This window comes from Sorex fumeus, unplaced genomic scaffold (genome assembly GCF_029834395.1).
Source record: "Sorex fumeus unplaced genomic scaffold, SorFum_2.1 ptg000042l, whole genome shotgun sequence".
NCBI lineage: Eukaryota > Metazoa > Chordata > Mammalia > Eulipotyphla > Soricidae > Sorex > Sorex fumeus.
In genome coordinates this window covers 8752409-8768804 of record NW_026606099.1, presented here as the reverse complement: position 1 = coordinate 8768804, position 16396 = coordinate 8752409, and the positions used below count along the sequence as shown (strand labels likewise).

At 57.2% G+C, this 16396-nt stretch overlaps 2 protein-coding genes across 2 annotated transcripts in view; one reads left to right on the top strand and one right to left on the bottom strand.

The window, feature by feature from the left end:
- Positions 1–16396, bottom strand: part of TNS2 (tensin 2) — a 280320-nt gene that overhangs the window by 259513 nt on the left and 4411 nt on the right. The window lies entirely within an intron of this gene.
- On the top strand, positions 1644–12781 carry KRT79 (keratin 79). The gene is made up of 9 exons (XM_056120260.1): positions 1644–2114; positions 4044–4264; positions 5266–5326; positions 5423–5518; positions 9611–9775; positions 9959–10084; positions 11292–11512; positions 11993–12027; positions 12567–12781. The coding sequence occupies exons 1-9, from the start codon at positions 1644–1646 to the stop codon at positions 12779–12781; spliced, it is 1611 nt and encodes a 536-aa protein (XP_055976235.1).

The window sequence follows — 16396 nt, the reverse complement described above, 5'->3', positions numbered from 1 at the left end:
GCTGTGCTGTGTCTGTTACCAGCTCCTGGCACAAGCCTGGCTCAGGGCACTGAGTAACTGTGCGTGGATGTTGGTCTCAGGGAGGGGCGGGAAGTGCTCCCCCTCTACTCCCACCACCCCGTGTCTGTCTGACTCACCAGCTGACATCACTCCCTTCCCCGGGGCAGGGGGCCCCCACTTGGGACGGGGAGAGATAAGGGAGGCTGAGAAAGTGATCACAGCCTTGGGGACAGCAGGCAAAGGTCAGTGGGAAGTGACATCTCAGCTGGGAATGTAGGCGGGGGTGGCAGGCTGGGGAGGCGGGGGTGGTAGTAGGCCGCGGTGGCAGGCAGGGTGCTGTGATGCTATGGGAAGGACAGGTATAGTGGCATTGCTGGTAGACCAGATGCCCAGAAGGGCCTAGAGGGGCTCTGAGCTGCCTGAGGACCCCTGGCTCAAGGGCTTCCTCTCTCCACATTCCTGCTATTCTCTCACCATATCAGGGAAAAAAGCATCTTGTACGCAAGGGACTGTGAGTCCTTGCATCTCTGTCCCCATGGGATGTGCAGGAATTCGCCGGGGTCCTGGGCAAGGACCCCCATCCCAGACTCATCTGGCCTGGGTGGACGGACTCCTTCTCCTGCCTTCCTGGGTTTAGGATGAGGTTGAGGAGGATGGCTGCTCCCTGGGGGTCCCTCTTGTGTCCCTGCTCCCTCCCTGGTGTTCGGTCCCAGCAGCCTGAGGTGGGGTGTGGAGGGCACTACAGGAGGTGACTCGGGACCCCCCCACCCCCAACTCCGCTTGAGCCAGGCAAGAGGCTCCTCATGGGATGGGAGACAGGAATGTTGAGGTGCTCCATGGACCCCTGGGAGACAGAAGTCACACACACATCTTGCCTCTCCACCTACGTCCAGTCCCAATGTGGTGCTGGAGTGAGGCAGGGCTCTGGGGTTCAGGCTGTGGTGGAAGCTCCTTATCACCCACCAGTCCCCGGAAGTGTGTTCCCCTCCCACAGTACCAGGGAGTCTAGGCCTGACGTGTCCAGGCATCCCCGCCTAGTGTCTACGCCCCTGGTCCCAGGCTGTGTTCTCCTAGCGGACAGTCCTTCGGGGTCTGCCCCGTCCCCACGCTCTCACCTGTGCCCACCGTGGACTGCCAGGAGGAAGACTGTGGGCCGGGCGGGTGGGACTGGGCAGGCCTGGGCACCCTCTCCAGCAGCCCATTGCCCAACTCTGCCTCTCTCACCACCTGCACAGCCCCGGGCCCCAGGGCCTTGGCTTGCGACAGGGGCCTGGGACAAAGCCCACAGAACAGAGCCCCATTGAGCACGGCCACTGGGGCTGGGTGGGAGGAACCCCTGGTGGTGGGCACGGCGGGGGAGCCTGTGTCATCCTGTTCCAGGTGAGGACGGCCCTGGGGGCAGGTGGTGCCTGTGGCGGCATCCTACCCCCAGACAGTCACGGGAGGCGATAACAGAACCGGCCCCTCCCTCCCGCCGGGGGACAGGGACTCCCCACAGCCCACAGGGCCCCGCCCTCCCCTCCTGGGGCGATGGGGCAGGAGTGTATGTGGCTCCCAGCTCCAGCCCAGCCGGGAAAAGATAAAAGGCCATGCGTGGCCCGGCTCCCCGCTTCCTCCCCACTGCAGCCAGGCCCTCTGCAGCCATGCGATCCTCCGTGTCCCGCCAGACCTACTCCACCAAGGGGGGCTTCAGCTCCAACTCTGCCTGCGGTGGGGGCAGCTCCAGGGCCCGCACCAGCTTTAGCTCCATGACCGTGTCCAGGAGCGGGGGCAGCGGTGGGGGCGCCCGCTGTGCGCCCAGCCTGGGCGGCTTTGGCAGCCGCAGCCTCTACAACCTGGGGGGCAGCAAGAGCATCTCGGTCAGCGTGGCTGGAGGGGCGTCCTCAGGACGCGGCCTGGGCGGCTTCGGCCTGGGCGGCGGGGCCTTCCTGGGCGCTGGCCGGCAGGCGTTTGGGCCAGTCTGTCCCCCCGGGGGCATCCAAGAGGTCACTGTCAACCAGAGCCTGCTGACGCCCCTGCACGTGGAGATCGACCCCGAGATCCAGCGCGTGCGCACCCAGGAGCGCGAGCAGATCAAGACGCTTAACAACAAGTTCGCCTCCTTCATCGACAAGGTGGGCTGAGGCGGGAGGGAAGTCAGGGGCGCCCTGGAGAGCAGAGGTGCACCAAGGCTGGGGTAGGGCCTGTGGAGCTAGGGAATGACCTTCTAGAGGCTTCTCACCTGAGCGATGGCTGGATACAGCCTCCTGGGCCCTTATGGAGACCGCGCACGTGGTTGGAGCCTGTTCACCACCTGCCGTCCAGGCCCACCTCATTGCTGGCTTCCTGCCCAGCAGTCTGACTGCTCTCTCCGATGGTGGGTTCCTCCCTGCCCGCCCCCTGGGAAGTGTGGCTCCAGCATCAGAGTGGCCCAAGCGTCCTTCTGATCCTGGTCCTCTAGGCCTTGATATAATCATAATCAGGACCCCTGTGGGACGTGGTCTTAGGGCAAGTCTGGTCTTAGGGCAAGTCTGCCCTTGGCCTCTTTTTCTCACTGTTCCAGCCCAAAAGCTTGGATTGAGGTTAATCACGAGGAGGGTGGTTTCCCAGGGTGTGGCGTTTGCTCTGTCCCTGGCTGGGCACTCTGGCATTGCCCACCTCTATTCAGAGTGCCCATGTGAGGAGCACCCTAGTGGGGGCAGCATGCCTTGGTTCAGAGGTTCTCGGGGATAATCTTGCCCCCTTTCTCGTGGGAGACCAGGGGGAGTCGAAGGAGGGGATACCGTGCCCATTTTCAGGACAGGAAGCCTACCTACCTGAGGCCTACCTAGCTGGCTTGAGAGATATGTCCAGGCTCATCCTAGAGCTTGGAGTCCAGGTTCCCAGTCCCATGGTCCATGGCACCTAGAGGTGTCGTTGGTGCTCACCCTGTGGTTGGTTGCGGTGTGTGGGTCTGCGGGGCTGAGGGGGCAGGACCCCAAGGCACTGGCAGCAGTGGGCAGGACAAGCCCACCCACTCACCTTCCCCCAGTGACTCTTTCCCCTTCTGTGGGACAGGTCCTGAGGTTGAAATCATAAAACCATTTCTCATGTTCTCAGGATCAGCCTGGGAGCCGGGGCCGAGAGGAGCCTGGGTCTTGGATGGGCAGAGAAATCACGGGGTCCCCCATGAAAACCACACGAGGAGCCCTCTGGAGTCTGTAGATGAGGGTGAACCTTGGTTTTAGAAAAGAACCCAACTTCCAAACACCTCAACTTTATAGAAAAGTTGCCAGAATCACATGTTCTACTACTGAATACACTTACATCCAGATTCACTAATTTTTAATATTCTGTTATATGACCCTTTCTCCCTCTGTATGTATGTCTGTGTATATGCACACACAGACATATTACACACATGTTTGCACACATGCACGTACACTCCATATATGCACGTGCATTTTTCGTGGCGGGTTTCGATACAGAATTAGGGCTCAGAGACACTGATTTAGTTCAGTTTACCCAAGACAGAGGGAGGCCCAAAGACAAGGGACTTGATTAAGTCAACTAGCAAGTCTGTATGAGAGGTGAGTTGGCCAAATGACAGGCAGGGACAGCGACCTGGGGACTGGGAATTTCCCTGGAGGCCAGGTCTGAATGCTCCAGTGGCGTGTCTTTGATGCTCAGTGACCGCTGGTTTGGATCCAGTGGCTCTGATGCTTTAGACCCTGTGCTAAACTTTTGATATAATCCTTGGAATGATTTACAAGATGGGTATTCTGATAGTCAGGGACACCTGCTCAGGCTCTGAGGAACATGCCCACAGCCAGTGAGAAGCAGAGTTGGTGGCTGGAGTTAGTACAGTGGGGAAGGTGTTTATCAAATTTGGGGCTTTATGTAAGTCATCTCCCTAGGTCCTTTTCACTGGTGGACTGTCTAATACAGCCAAGACGGTCAGCTGAGGGAGTCCTCCTTGCAAGGCCCTGTCTGCTCTGGAGGTGTCCCGGTGGTGGGGATGGGTGGCAGATAATCCCATCTATGCCCGGGGATGAGGCCAGTCTGTCCTTCTTGCCTTGGCTCAGGTGCGCTTTCTGGAGCAGCAGAATAAGGTGCTGGAGACCAAGTGGGCACTACTGCAGGAGCAGGGCCAGAACTCAGGCGTCACCAGGAATAACCTGGAGCCCCTCTTTGAGAGATACCTGAATAGCCTGCGGAGGCAGCTGGACAACCTCCAGGGCGAGCGGGGCAAGCTGGACTCGGAGCTGAGGAGCGTGCAGGATCTTGTGGAGGACTTCAAGGCCAAGTGAGGCGGGCTCCAGCATCCCGGGCTGGGGAGGGGGTCGTGGGGGTGATCTCTCCAGGGGAATGCCTGGGGGACTGCACAGACAGAGCAACACCTCCCTATGCTGAGAATGGGACTCGCTGCGTCCTGGAGAACTGTCACACTTATTTTTGTCATTAAAAAACAAACTAATGTAACAAACTAATGTATGTGGCAGGAAGAATAGGACAAGGAAGTTCTATGTTCTCTCCCTCCAACTTGAATAATCGCCAACTCATAGTCGGTCTTGTTTTATCTGTCCTCGACTCACCTTCCTCCTCCCTCACTGTTTCGCAGCAAATGTCATTTCATTCATGAATATTCACCGGGTATGTTCATATACCTCACTGGTGGAACAACCCGGTCAAACATTCACAAGGCCACCACCACACCCAGAATGTTTTAGGCAACAATTCCTCAATATCCACCAACTAGTCAGTTAGTTTTGATTTCCCAAGTGTCTCATAAAGTTATAAATATAGTTTGTTGGAACCAAGAGCCAAAGGGGATCCCATAGTATGGTGGCCATAGACCTTGAAGGCCTGATCTTTCCTAACTTTTCTGATAATTTCATCATAGTTATTTATAAGCCTTAAAGTCTCAACCAAAGCACTGGGGGAGAAGTTTGTTGCCTTGGTGCCACCCTACTGTTGAAAGCAAGTGCAAAGGTGAGGTGCTGTCGACAGAGCTTCACCTGCTCCTCCACCTCCTCCTCAGGGCTTGGGTCCAAGGAGTTGACTGCTTTGGATTTCCAGGTTATTGCACAGATTTGATGCCTGTTCTGAAACGGGGCAGAGAGAAATATTTATATAACGAGGAGACCCTCTTTCCCTCCCCACTCCGCAAGTTCCTCTTCTGGTTTGCTGCGTTAGAGAATGACAGATGTCCTTGGCCAGTGTAGGGTCTCATCGGCTTCCTTCAGCCAACTGGGTCTGAGGTCGTGAAGTGGGAGGGGCAGGGCCTGATTTTTCTCTGTGAACCAGGTACGAGGATGAAATCAACAAGCGCACGGCTGCAGAGAACGACTTTGTGGTGCTCAAGAAGGTGAGAAGGGTGGTGGGAGTGGGGGCAGGTGGCCCTTCAGCTGCAGATCAAGAGTCTGGACACTGAGCTGTCTGCCCACTCTCCTCTGTCTCCCAGGATGTGGATGCCGCCTACATGGGCCGCATGGACCTGCAGGGCCAAGTGGGCAGCTTGACCCAGGAAATCGAGTTTCTGAGTCATCTGTACGAGATGGTGAGTTGGTTGAGGGACAGGGATAGTGACCCAGGGACTGCGAATTGCCCTGCAGGCCAGGTCTGAATGCTCCAGTGCCGTGTCATTGACACTCAGTGACTGCTGGTTTGATGCAGTGCTTCTGATGGGCCAGACTCTGTGCTAAGCTTTATATAATCCTCAGAACAATTTGTAATATGGGTCACCAAGTCAGACTCTGAAGAACATGCCATTGGAAAGGCAGTTTTGGGGGTCTGGAGAGTTCGTACGGTGGTGAAGGTGCTTATGTTGCATGGAGCCCAGCTAGGGTTGCTCTTCAGCACCCCACACAGTCTCCTGAGTCCTTCTTGATTGGAGTGATCCCTGAGTGCAGAGTGAAGAGTAAGCTTGGGGCTGGAGCAATAGTACAATGAGCAGGGCATTTGCCTTTCACAAGGGTTCGATTCCCAGCATCCCACAATGTCCTTCGAACATCGCCAGGAGTAATTCCTGAGTGCAATGCCAGGAGTAACCCCTTGTGCATCGCCGGGTGTGACCCAAAAAACAACAAAAAAAGTAAGTTATGAGCACAACTGGGTGAGGCCCCAAAGCCAGAAAGAAAGAAAGAAAGAAAGAAAGAAAGAAAGAAAGAAAGAAAGGAGAGAAAGAAAGAGAGAAAGCAAGCAAGCAACAAAGAAAGCGAGAAAGAAAGAAGGAAAGGAAGGAAGGAAGGAAGGAAGGAAGGAAACAAGCGAGCTAGAAAGCAAACAAGCTAGACAGAATAAGAAAGAGGCAGTGCTGGAACTGCTGTTTCCTCTGCTCCACTGTGCACTCCATAGCACCACAGGGATGAGGGAGAGTAGGTAGAGAGGGATGACTGAAACTCAGTGAGAGTGGAGCAGCATGTCAATCACAGGATCCAGACGGTATCCCAGGAAACAGGGGGGCTTTGAAGATGTGGTGAGATTGTTTTTTTTTAATTAAAAAATTATTTGTTTATTTATTTGTGGGTGAGACTGTTGACCCACGTTATCTGTCTTGTTTTCAAGAAAGCAGTGGCAGTTTTGGTTGGCCAATGCCCACGTCAGTCCTTTAGCAGTTTGGGGAAAGACTGGAAGAAAATAACATCCATTTGTCTTGATTCTTCCTCAGGGAGCTCTGGCTCGCTCTGTGCACCCCTTCTACAACCCCTTCCAGAGATTTGTAGATTGGCACCAAGGTTAACTTGGAGACATCCCCTCAGAAAATGCCAGACATTGACTGTGCCTGGGGGTCTGGAACCTTACCTCCTCCCCATGTTTCTCACAGCGCTGGCTGGGTGTCTGGGGACCTCAAGAGATGCGTGTTTTCTCAGGAGAAACTGCTTATCTGGCTTGGGCAAGGCCTCTCCTACACAGTGTTTGTTTTGGGTTTCCATTTCCTCGCAAGCATCCTCCCCTTCCAGTTTGATGACTGTTTGCCTTGATGGGAAAGAGACAGTTGAGGGAGCAGATGAGTTGGTTGGCCTTTCCGTCTCTTCCCTCCCACCCCCACCCCCCTACGTCTTATTTATGTACCCGCCTACAGATAATGCCCCGGGTCCCAACATCTCCACCCCCTGTCCCTTCCAGATGGGGATTGTATGGGAACCTTCTACAGGACCACCAACGGACAGAGTCCTTGTCTTTGGATGGGTCGGTGGGGTCTGCAGTCTTTTGTTTTTCTTTTTTAAATTTTATTTTTATACAGTTGTTCACAATAATGGATTGCATCAAATATTTCAACATCAACCCCACCATGATGACACCTTCCCACCACCATTATTTCAAATTTTCCCACTACCACTCAAGCCTGTCCAACAGGCAGATGCTAAATAATCTATTTTGTATTGCCTGTTATGAGTAGCATGAGATGTCCTGGAATTCTCATGCTCCTGGAATTCTAAAATTTTGAATAATTAGGGTCTGGAGACATCTTTGCAGTGAGCTGCTTGGTTCCAAGATTCATTTGTGAGTCTCTGGATCATGGCCATTAATGCACTTAAATGACACCCGGAGGTAGTTCATAAATGTGACAGCCAGAACCCCGTAGGAAGGTCTGCAGTCTTGTTTTGAGTGTGTGTGATGACAGTCAGGTGAGGCCCATGGACCAGGCTGTGCCTGAGGCTTCCTGCGAGTGTGGGGGAAGGTTGGAAGAGGACGGGGGCCTGCCGGTACAGGTGCTGAGGGGGTTCCTTCGTCCTTACGAGCACACAGAATTTGGGTAGCAGCAGGTGTGCAGCATCGAGTGAGGGGGAGGATGAGCCGAAGAAGGGAAAGGGTGCTCTAGGCCAGGCCATGGGTCCTTCCTGCCACATTTCTTGTCTCTCCATGCCTCCGTGGGGTCAGGCTGCCCTCCTGCCATCTGACGCATAGGAGTCTTCATGAGCCATGGACAATGAGAGCTTTTGGTCTACTTTAGGTCAGGCCACACCTCAAGAAAACCCAGAAGGCTGACCACCACCTTGGCGGGTCTGAGGGGGCAGTAAAGCATCTCCATGGTCTCACTCTGGCTGGAGGCTGGGGGTGGGGTGGGGGTCTCCTGTGAACTCCACTTCCTGCTTGAGTCAGCTCTCTTGGGCCTCTTTGGCTCCGTGCCTTGCCTGACTTTCTCCATGTCTCAGGTTCTGTGATCAGACTCCCCGGGTTCGAACCTGGGAGCTCCACTTAAGAGCTGTTGGGATTCTGGATGACTTGACTGATGGGAATGAGACACAAGCAGCTAGGCCCTGGCTGACAGCAGCCAACAGTTGCTGTTAGGATTCTTATCACCTAGCTGGCTGCCCTGGAGGGCCAGTGTGGGAGTTAGGGTAGGGAGCAGCATACAATGGGGGTGTTGACTTGAGAGAGAAGGTTCTCTCCTTTTTGGGGGTTGGTGAAGCACTCAGCAGATGAGTGACTTTTTTTTTTCCTAGAAAAATTTTTGCTAATTGCTTTAATTTGCAATGCATTTTTTTGGGGGGGTTTGCTTTTTGTTTTTGTTTTTTTAAGCCACACCCAGTGGTGCTCAGGGCATACTCCTGGCTCTGTGTTCAGGAGTCACTTCTGGAAGTGCTCATGGGAGCCCAGGGGGTGCTGGAGACCCAACCCTAGTTGGCCATGTGCCAGGCAAATGCCCTACCTGCTATAGTATCGCTTGGGCCCCAACAATGCTAACTCTTAATAGGTTGCTTAAGTTAACTGGGCAGTAAACATGGCAGAAATTGCTTTGCAAAACAGAAGGAAATCTCAAGTCACTCTCTGTAGAGAAACCACAGTCCAGTTTTATTCAGAGCAAAAACACTCGTGATCATACTAGAAGAAACTCAGGTCATAGGTTTGGAATCTGTGTTCAAATACCACAGATTATACATATAATTTCCCATGGTGCTCAGGGGCTGTTCCTGGCTCCGAGAGCAGACGTGACCCCTAGCCTTGAGCTGGCCTTTGAACACAGGAGCAGTGGGCAGAGCCGCCTTCATGACGGGGTGGAGGCTGGTGGCCGGGGCACACAGGAGGCAGAGAGTACCCTGCGTTCTGCCCTGTGCTGCACATTCTAGGAAGCCCCTGGGCTCTGTCGCTCGGTGGCTGCTCCAAGCCTGTGCTGAGGCTGACGGCTGACGGACAGTCTGGGTGACCTCAGGTGTGCTGTGGCTCCAGTCCAAGCCTCTTCCCCGGCCTGCCTGCAGTCAGGACTGCTGAGTGGACAGCGACTTGGCTGACATGTGGCCCTGGTTGGGATCAGGCCCAGGCTCAGTTCGGGGCTGCCAGTGGCCTTGGCCAGAAAGGAGCCTTTCCACCATCTGCACAGAAAACTGTGTGAACCAGCTGTGCCCAGGTCTGCCTCCAGGGCGCCCTGGGTCCCAGGAACATGCTGGCTCATGGCCTGAGGCCTCTTCCTTCCCCACTGCTGTGATCTCTGGGAAGCCAGCAAAGGCTCACAGACAGCCCTTTCACAGCGAGAGAGACGAGTCCTTCCCTTGAAGTGGCAGCTCCTCAGAGGATGGTGGAAGGGAAAGCACAGGCTCCGGGGGGCGTGGGGAAGCCCTGTGCTTCCCCCTTTGCCCCCAGTTGCCACACCCCCCCCCCCCCGGCCCCGGGCCCAGTGCGCTGGTGGCAGCTTTCTCTGCTTTTGCAGGAGCTGAGCCAAGTGCAGACCCACGTGTCGGACACCAACGTCATCCTGTCCATGGACAACAACCGCTGCCTGGACCTGGACAGCATCATCGCTGAGGTCAAGGCCCAGTATGAGCTGATTGCGCAGAAGAGCCGGGCTGAGGCCGAGGCCTGGTACCATTCCAAGGTGAGCCAGGGGTGGGCTCAGGGCCATGCCCTGAGGCTGGGCACAAATGATCCCTGCCCCTAAAGCTTGGGTCTCTGGGCTCACACATCCAGTCTTTGGACCCTGAGGGGGTCCTGGGGTCAGGGGTTATCCATAAGGACCTGGAACCAAGGCAGCTCACCGCCACTTCTCTTTGGCCTCCAGTATGAGGAGCTGCAGGTGACGGCTGGGAAGCACGGTGACAACCTGCGGGACACCAAGAACGAGATCTCTGAGCTCACCCGCACCGTGCAGAGGCTGCAGGGGGAGGTGGATGCGGTCAAGAAGCAGGTGAGGAGTCCGTGTGTGTGTGTGTGTGTGTGTGTGTGTGTGTGTGTTTGTGTGTGTGGAGCAGTGTTCTCATGGACAGTCTGGGGTGGTCCTCTGGGTGGGAGTCTATGTGTGTGTGTGTGTGTGTGTGTGTGTGTGTGTGTGTGAGTGTGCGTTTGTGTGTGTGGAGCAGTGTTCTCATGGACAGTCTGGGGTGGTCCTCTGGGTGGGAGTCTATGTGTGTGTGTGTGTGGGGGGTGAGTGTGCGTTTGTGTGTGTGGAGCAGTGTTCTCATGGACAGTCTGGGGTGGTCCTCCCTGGCTTCTGTCCTTCTCCTGATGGCCAGAAGATGCTGGACGATCAAGATCAACACACTTCTCTTGCAGAAGAAGAAACTGAGGCCCACAGAGGGAAAGAGACTTGTCCAAGGCCACACAGTAGATCAGTGGTAGAGTAGGTGGGACACGCTCCCCCAAGGAGCTGGATCTCATCTCCTGGAGGCCGAGCCCTAGGCCTGGAGTTCAAGCTCTTGGCACCACTGCCAACTCCACTGAGGGTTTGACTAGAGTATATCTTTCAGGGCCAGAGCCACGGTACGTGGTAGGGCGCTTACCTGTCATGCGACTGACCCGGGTTCTATCCCCAGAATCCCATATACTCCCTGAGCACCACCAGGAATAATTCCTGAGTGCAGAGCCAGGAGGAACACCTGAGCATCACCGGGTGTGACCGAAAAACAATACAAAACAAAAAAGAGTATGTTGTTTCTCTGCAGATCTGAATGGAGACTTTGGTTGAGAGTGAGGCTGTTCCTGTTCATTTGTCTTCTCTGAGACATGTGACTGAACGGCTGCAAGCAGCATTGATGTTAGACTCCAGGAACTGGTCCCGGGTGCTGCACGAGTCCTTGCGTGGGTTAGCGTCTCCTTGGCAGATGCTTCCTTTAGCCCACATTCAGTTGGAGCAGGGATCCTATGTGCATGTGCGTACATGTGTGTATCTGTGTGTGTACGTGCTTGTGAGATGCGTGCACGTGTGTATTTGTTTATACATGCATGTGTGTGCATGTGCATGCGTGTACACGTGTATGTGTGTGCATGTGTGGATGCATGTGTTCACGTGTGTGTGTGTGTGTGTGTGTGTAGTATGGTGCTGCTGGCTGGAGGCAGAGAAATGCATGTGAACCCCCTGAGAGAGGGTGTTTCTAACCCGGCTTCCTCCCGGCCAGTGCCAGCAGCTGCAGACGGCCATCGCGGAGGCGGAGCAGCGTGGGGACCTGGCTCTGAAGGATGCTCAGAAGAAGCTTGGGGACCTGGATGTGGCCCTGCACCAGGCCAAGGAGGACCTGGCCCGGCTGCTGCGTGACTACCAGGCCCTCATGAACGTGAAGTTGGCCCTGGACGTGGAGATCGCCACCTACCGCAAGCTGCTGGAGGGCGAGGAGAGCCGGTGGGCCCCGCCCCGCTCCCTGCCTTTCCCGAGGGGCTTCCCGCCTTCGCCCCCCAGGGGCACTGCTGGGGTCAGGAGGATGGAGGGAGGAGCCGGGTCTGGGCTCCAGACTCACCCCAAAGACACGCCCCCTTGGTACTACATCCTCTCCTTGGCACGACACTTTTCAGTGATCAGCTGCCTGACTTTCTCCTCCAGGTCCTGGCCCAGGGCCTCTGAGAAAGTGCCCGCTGCCCTCAGGCAGGGCCAGGAGCAGGAGGGCCCGTTAGCCTGTTAGCCCGCTAGGTGACTGGCTGACTGTCCCGGCTGTTTCCCACCCTGGGATCAGGGCTGGGCTGGGGCTGGGCAGTCTGTGGCCTCAGGGTGGCCTGCCCGTACCTTCCGCCTGTCGGTGGGCTGGTTGGGGGGGGAGAGGAGGAATCATTGTGGGGGCGCGAGGGCCCTCTGACCTGCCTTCTCCTGGCCCGTCTGTCTCCCTAGGATGTCTGGAGAGTGCCCCAGTGCCGTCAGCATCTGTGAGTACTCGCCGTCCCACCCTACCCGGCCCCTCGCCTCCCTCACGTGTGGGTTTGGGGGACTCAGAGAATGAGCTTCCTCACTTGGCCTCTTCTTTTATTTAGGGGCTATCCCAGCAACGTTCTGGGGCCGCGGGGAGGGGCAGGGATCACTCCTGGCAGCGCTCAGGGGAGCACAAGGTCCTGAGGATGGAAGTGGGGCTCCCTCACGTGCAGCCTGCGTGCTCGGGTGCAAGCCCTCTCCCCACGCCCTGGCCCAGTGGTCCAGTCCGTGGCTCTGCTGCCCGACCGTGTTCTCCTCCCTGCTGATATCTGGAAGCTTCCTAGCCCTCCCCCAGTTGGAGTCTTGCCTCACCCAGACCTATTATTATTTTTTTTTTTTTGTGGGAAGCCAATCCTAGCTGTGCTCAGGGATCAGTTCTGGTGGGGCTTGTGGGACCCTACGAGGGTCAGGGGGTCGAATCCAGGTCAGCCACATGCAGGGCAGGTGCCCAGCCCGTCATGCTCTCTGGCCCTCACCCAGACCCTTTGCCTTGCAGCGGTGACTGGCAACTCCACCACAGTGTGCGGCGGCAGCGCTGGAGGCTTTGGGGGCTACGGGGGCGGCGTCTCCCTGGGCGGGAGTGGGGGCGCCAGCAAGGGCGGCTTCAGCAGTAACGTCGGATACGGCACTGTCAAGGGAGGGCCCACCTCTGGGGGCACCTCCATCCTGCGGAAGACCACCACGGTCAAGACGTCCAGCCGGAGATACTAGCTGCCCGGCCTCTGCAACCCCCTCCCGTGCTCCCTGCTGTCCTCCCCCTTCCCGGCCCCAAGGGGCAGGGGTCTCCGTGCCTGCAGACCCCTGCCTGCCCTGCCGCCGAGGCTCCTGCTTCCCGGGGTTCCCCCTGGCTCCCAGAGGAGGGGGAAAGGCTGAGGCACCCCGTCGGGGGTCTGGGCGAGGTGGGCCGACTCCTCGGCCACCCAGGAGGGGCTGATGTCCCGGGCTCAGGACTCCCCTCGCCTGCCCTCGCCTGTCTCGGAGCCCAGACCACCCCGGCACTGCAGCCGCCTGCAGCTCCTGCCCTGTCTGTGCCTGCGAGGGTCTCAATAAATGCAACGGCAGCTGGTGCTGCGTGTGTGGCTCCTCTCTGCTCCCGGTGCTGACACATGCCGGGCCTTGCCCTGCGCGCCGACTCCCTCCTCCTCTCCCTCCTCTCCATCCTCTCCCTACTCTCTCTGTCCTCTCCCCTCTCGTCCCCTCCTCTCCCTCCTCTCCCTCCTCCTCTCCCTCCTCTCCCTCTTCCTCTCCCTCCTCTCCCTCCTCCTCTCCCTCCTCCTCTCCCTCCTCCTCTCCCTCTTCTCCCTCCTCTCCCTCCTCCTCTCCCTCCTCCTCTCCCTCCTCTCCCTCCTCCTCTTCCTCCTCTCCCTCCTCTCCCTCCTCCTCTCCCTCCTCTCCCTCCTCTTCTCCCTCCTCTCCCTCCTCCTCTTCCTCCTCTCCCTCCTCCTCTCCCTCCTCTCCCTCCTCCTCTCCCTCCTCCCCCTTCTCCTCTCCCTCCTATCCCTCCTCTCCCTCCTTCTCTCCCTTCTCTCCCTCCTCTTCTCCCTTTCTCTCTCCCTGTCTCTCTCAGGTCCTCTCAGAGCCACCCTGGCTCCTGCCCCGAAGCCCGGAGCCTTCCCCATGGGCTGGAGCATGACAGCACAGCATCAGCCCATAGATCCACAGACCCAGGGCTTGGAGCTGGCCACGCCTGGCTTCACATCCCAGCTCTGCCTTTTACTAGCTGTGTGGCTTGGGCAGCTTGCTCAAACTCTCTGAGCCATTCCCCCCTGGTGAAAGTGGGAGCGTGAGGGAAGATGAGGGAGGGCCGAGCCGGACCCCCTGTGTGTCCTCTCTAGACCTGGCTTTTCTGCCCTCAGTCCCGACCACTGCATCCTGAGCCCTCACGCCCAGGCATCAAATCCACATTCATCCAGACCTTGGTGTTTGCGAACGCATTGGCTTCCCTGTCACCTGCTCGGCAGCCCTGGAATCCGGGCAGGGGGGGACACCTGGTCCCCCTTCGACAGGCGAGGCACAAGCTCCTGGAAGTCAGTTCTCAGCCAGTATGTGCTGGTGTGGGGCTTCCACCCAGCTACCTGTCCTCTGCTCACCTGATAGCACTGGCCCTTTGTTGGCCCCCGAAGAGGCACCCCACTTCCTCCTTTCTCTACAGCCCCCACCCCCGCAGGCCACACCACACTCCGGGAGCAAGTCCAAGTGTCTGATTGGAGGGTCCCTGCCTCCCTTCCCTTCCAGGCAGCTTTGGGGCTGTGGCAGGAACGAGCCCATCTGGATCCCCTAGTCTGGGACCCTGGGCCAGCCTCCACCTGACAAGTCAGAAAGCTCCCCGCGGGCTCCTGGCAATGGCAGGCTGGGGTCCGGGCCAAGCTCTAAGCCACAGCTTAGGGCCACGAAGGCCCAGCATCGCGTAGCATCAGCTCTGCCTCCTGCTGACCCAGTGGCCCCAGGTCACCTCCAGAGAGAAGCAGCCAACTGGACCCCCGACCTTTTCCTTTATGTCGTTGGTGAAGGACAGCAGGTGCTTGACAGGTGCTGGTGACCTCACCCAGGTGGTCTCCACACAACTGGGATGGGAGAGCTCTGAGCTACCCCACTGGCGGAGCGAGCCGAGGCCCGGATGGTCAGGTGGCCTGTGGGAGGACACAGGAGCTCAACACTCTGCTCCGGGAACCCAAAGTCTCTCCCCCCAGGTCTTGCTCCTTGTGGGGTAAAGGAAGCAGAGAAGGGGGTGCAGAGGCCAGAACGGAGGTCAGAAACCAACTAAATGCTTCATTTTCTGGGGGAGAATACGGGGACTGGGTCAGGGAAGAACTTCCCTGACAGAATAAACCCAAGGAACAAGTAACTTTTTGTCTGCTTGTTTTGGGGGCACACCCCGTGATGCTTAAGGGTTCCTGCAGGCTCTGCACTCAGGAATCACTCCTGGGAGTGCTCAGGGCACCATATGGGATGCCAGGATGTACCCGACTCAGCTGCATGCAAGGCAAAGGCGCTAGCCACTGTACCGTCTCTCCAGCCTGGAACAGGCAATGTTATGAGAGTCGCACCTGAGGCCTGAATGCTGAGCAGACGGAGCCATCACCACGGATCTGAGCCGGCAGCTCCAGTGTGAACTGGGGGATGCAGGTCTCAGGAGCTGGGAGGCTCCTCTCGGGGGGCCCACTGGAGGCAGCTGCCTTGGGAGCTCTCAGGCTGCTCTCTGCACCCTATATCACATGAAGTTTGCATGGCAGGAATTCCCTCCCATTGTCCAGGGAGGGGGGCCTCAGGAGGGGCTGCTCTGGCCCTGGAGAGGAGACCTGGGCCCAGACCCCTCGCCCTGCCTCAGCCTTTACACCCCTTCGGTGCCCTGCCCCAAACGCTGACCTTTTTGGTCCTTTCTGATCCCCCAATTGGCTCTGACTCCCCAGAGTGTGACTCAGGCCCAGCAGGGCAACCGAGGCAGAGTGACCCAGCCAGGGTGGGCGGTGGTGCTTTCTCACACGGCACATCAGGTTTGGGATCGAGAGCGAGTAAGACCTGGGGATCCCGGTAATCCCCGCACTGAATGGGAGGGCTTGCCCCATGCAGCCTGAGTGCCCACGCCCACCCCGCTCCCGCCACACCCCTGTCAGAGGCTCATCCAGCCTTGACGAGGGCAGGACACACAGTCAGATGAGGACAGGTCAGGAGGACAGACGGAAGCCAGGCCAGAGAGCACTGGGTGCCCAGCGAGTGACCTGTCCTGTTGGGACCCAGGCAGGGAAGCACCTTGTGCCCCCCACTCTCTGTCGAGAAATGCTTCTTTTGGCTTTGGTTTTGTGTCACACCCAGCTGCACTCAGGGCTTGCTCCTGGCTCTGCACTCAGGGATCACTCCTGGCAGGCTTGGGGGACCATGTGGGGTGCCAGGGATCAAACTCAGGTCAGTTGGGTGCCAGGCAAATGCCCAATCTGCTGTTATATTGCTCTGACCCTGCGAAACACTCTCCCCCCGACCCTTTTTAAAACTGAATCACGGTGAGATACAGTTACAAAGCTTTCATGTTTGAGTTTCAGTCATACAATGATCAAACACCCATCCCTCCACCAGTGTACATTCTCCACCACCAATGTCCCCAGTATCCCCCCCATTCCAACCCTCCCCCTGCCTCGATGGCAGACAATTTCCCCCATACTCTCTCTTTTTACTCTGGAGCATTATGGTTTGCTGCGAAATGCTCTTTTGCAGGGGATACGCTTTCTTAGTTCTCCCTTCCATTTCTCACATGAACGTTTGAGCAATTTGTGAACTTCTGGCAATTCTGACTCAAGTCCGGCTGCAGGATGAGTCTGGCCTATACCTGTC

Excerpts from the sequence above, each read along its gene's own strand:
- KRT79 (XM_056120260.1), top strand. The coding sequence starts at position 1,644 with ATGCGATCCTCCGTGTCCCGCCAGACCTACTCCACCAAGGGGGGCTTC. Across the intron at positions 5,327-5,422 it reads ACTTTGTGGTGCTCAAGAAG|GATGTGGATGCCGCCTACAT; the intron begins GTGAGAAGGGTG and ends TCTGTCTCCCAG. Across the intron at positions 5,519-9,610 it reads TGAGTCATCTGTACGAGATG|GAGCTGAGCCAAGTGCAGAC; the intron begins GTGAGTTGGTTG and ends CTGCTTTTGCAG.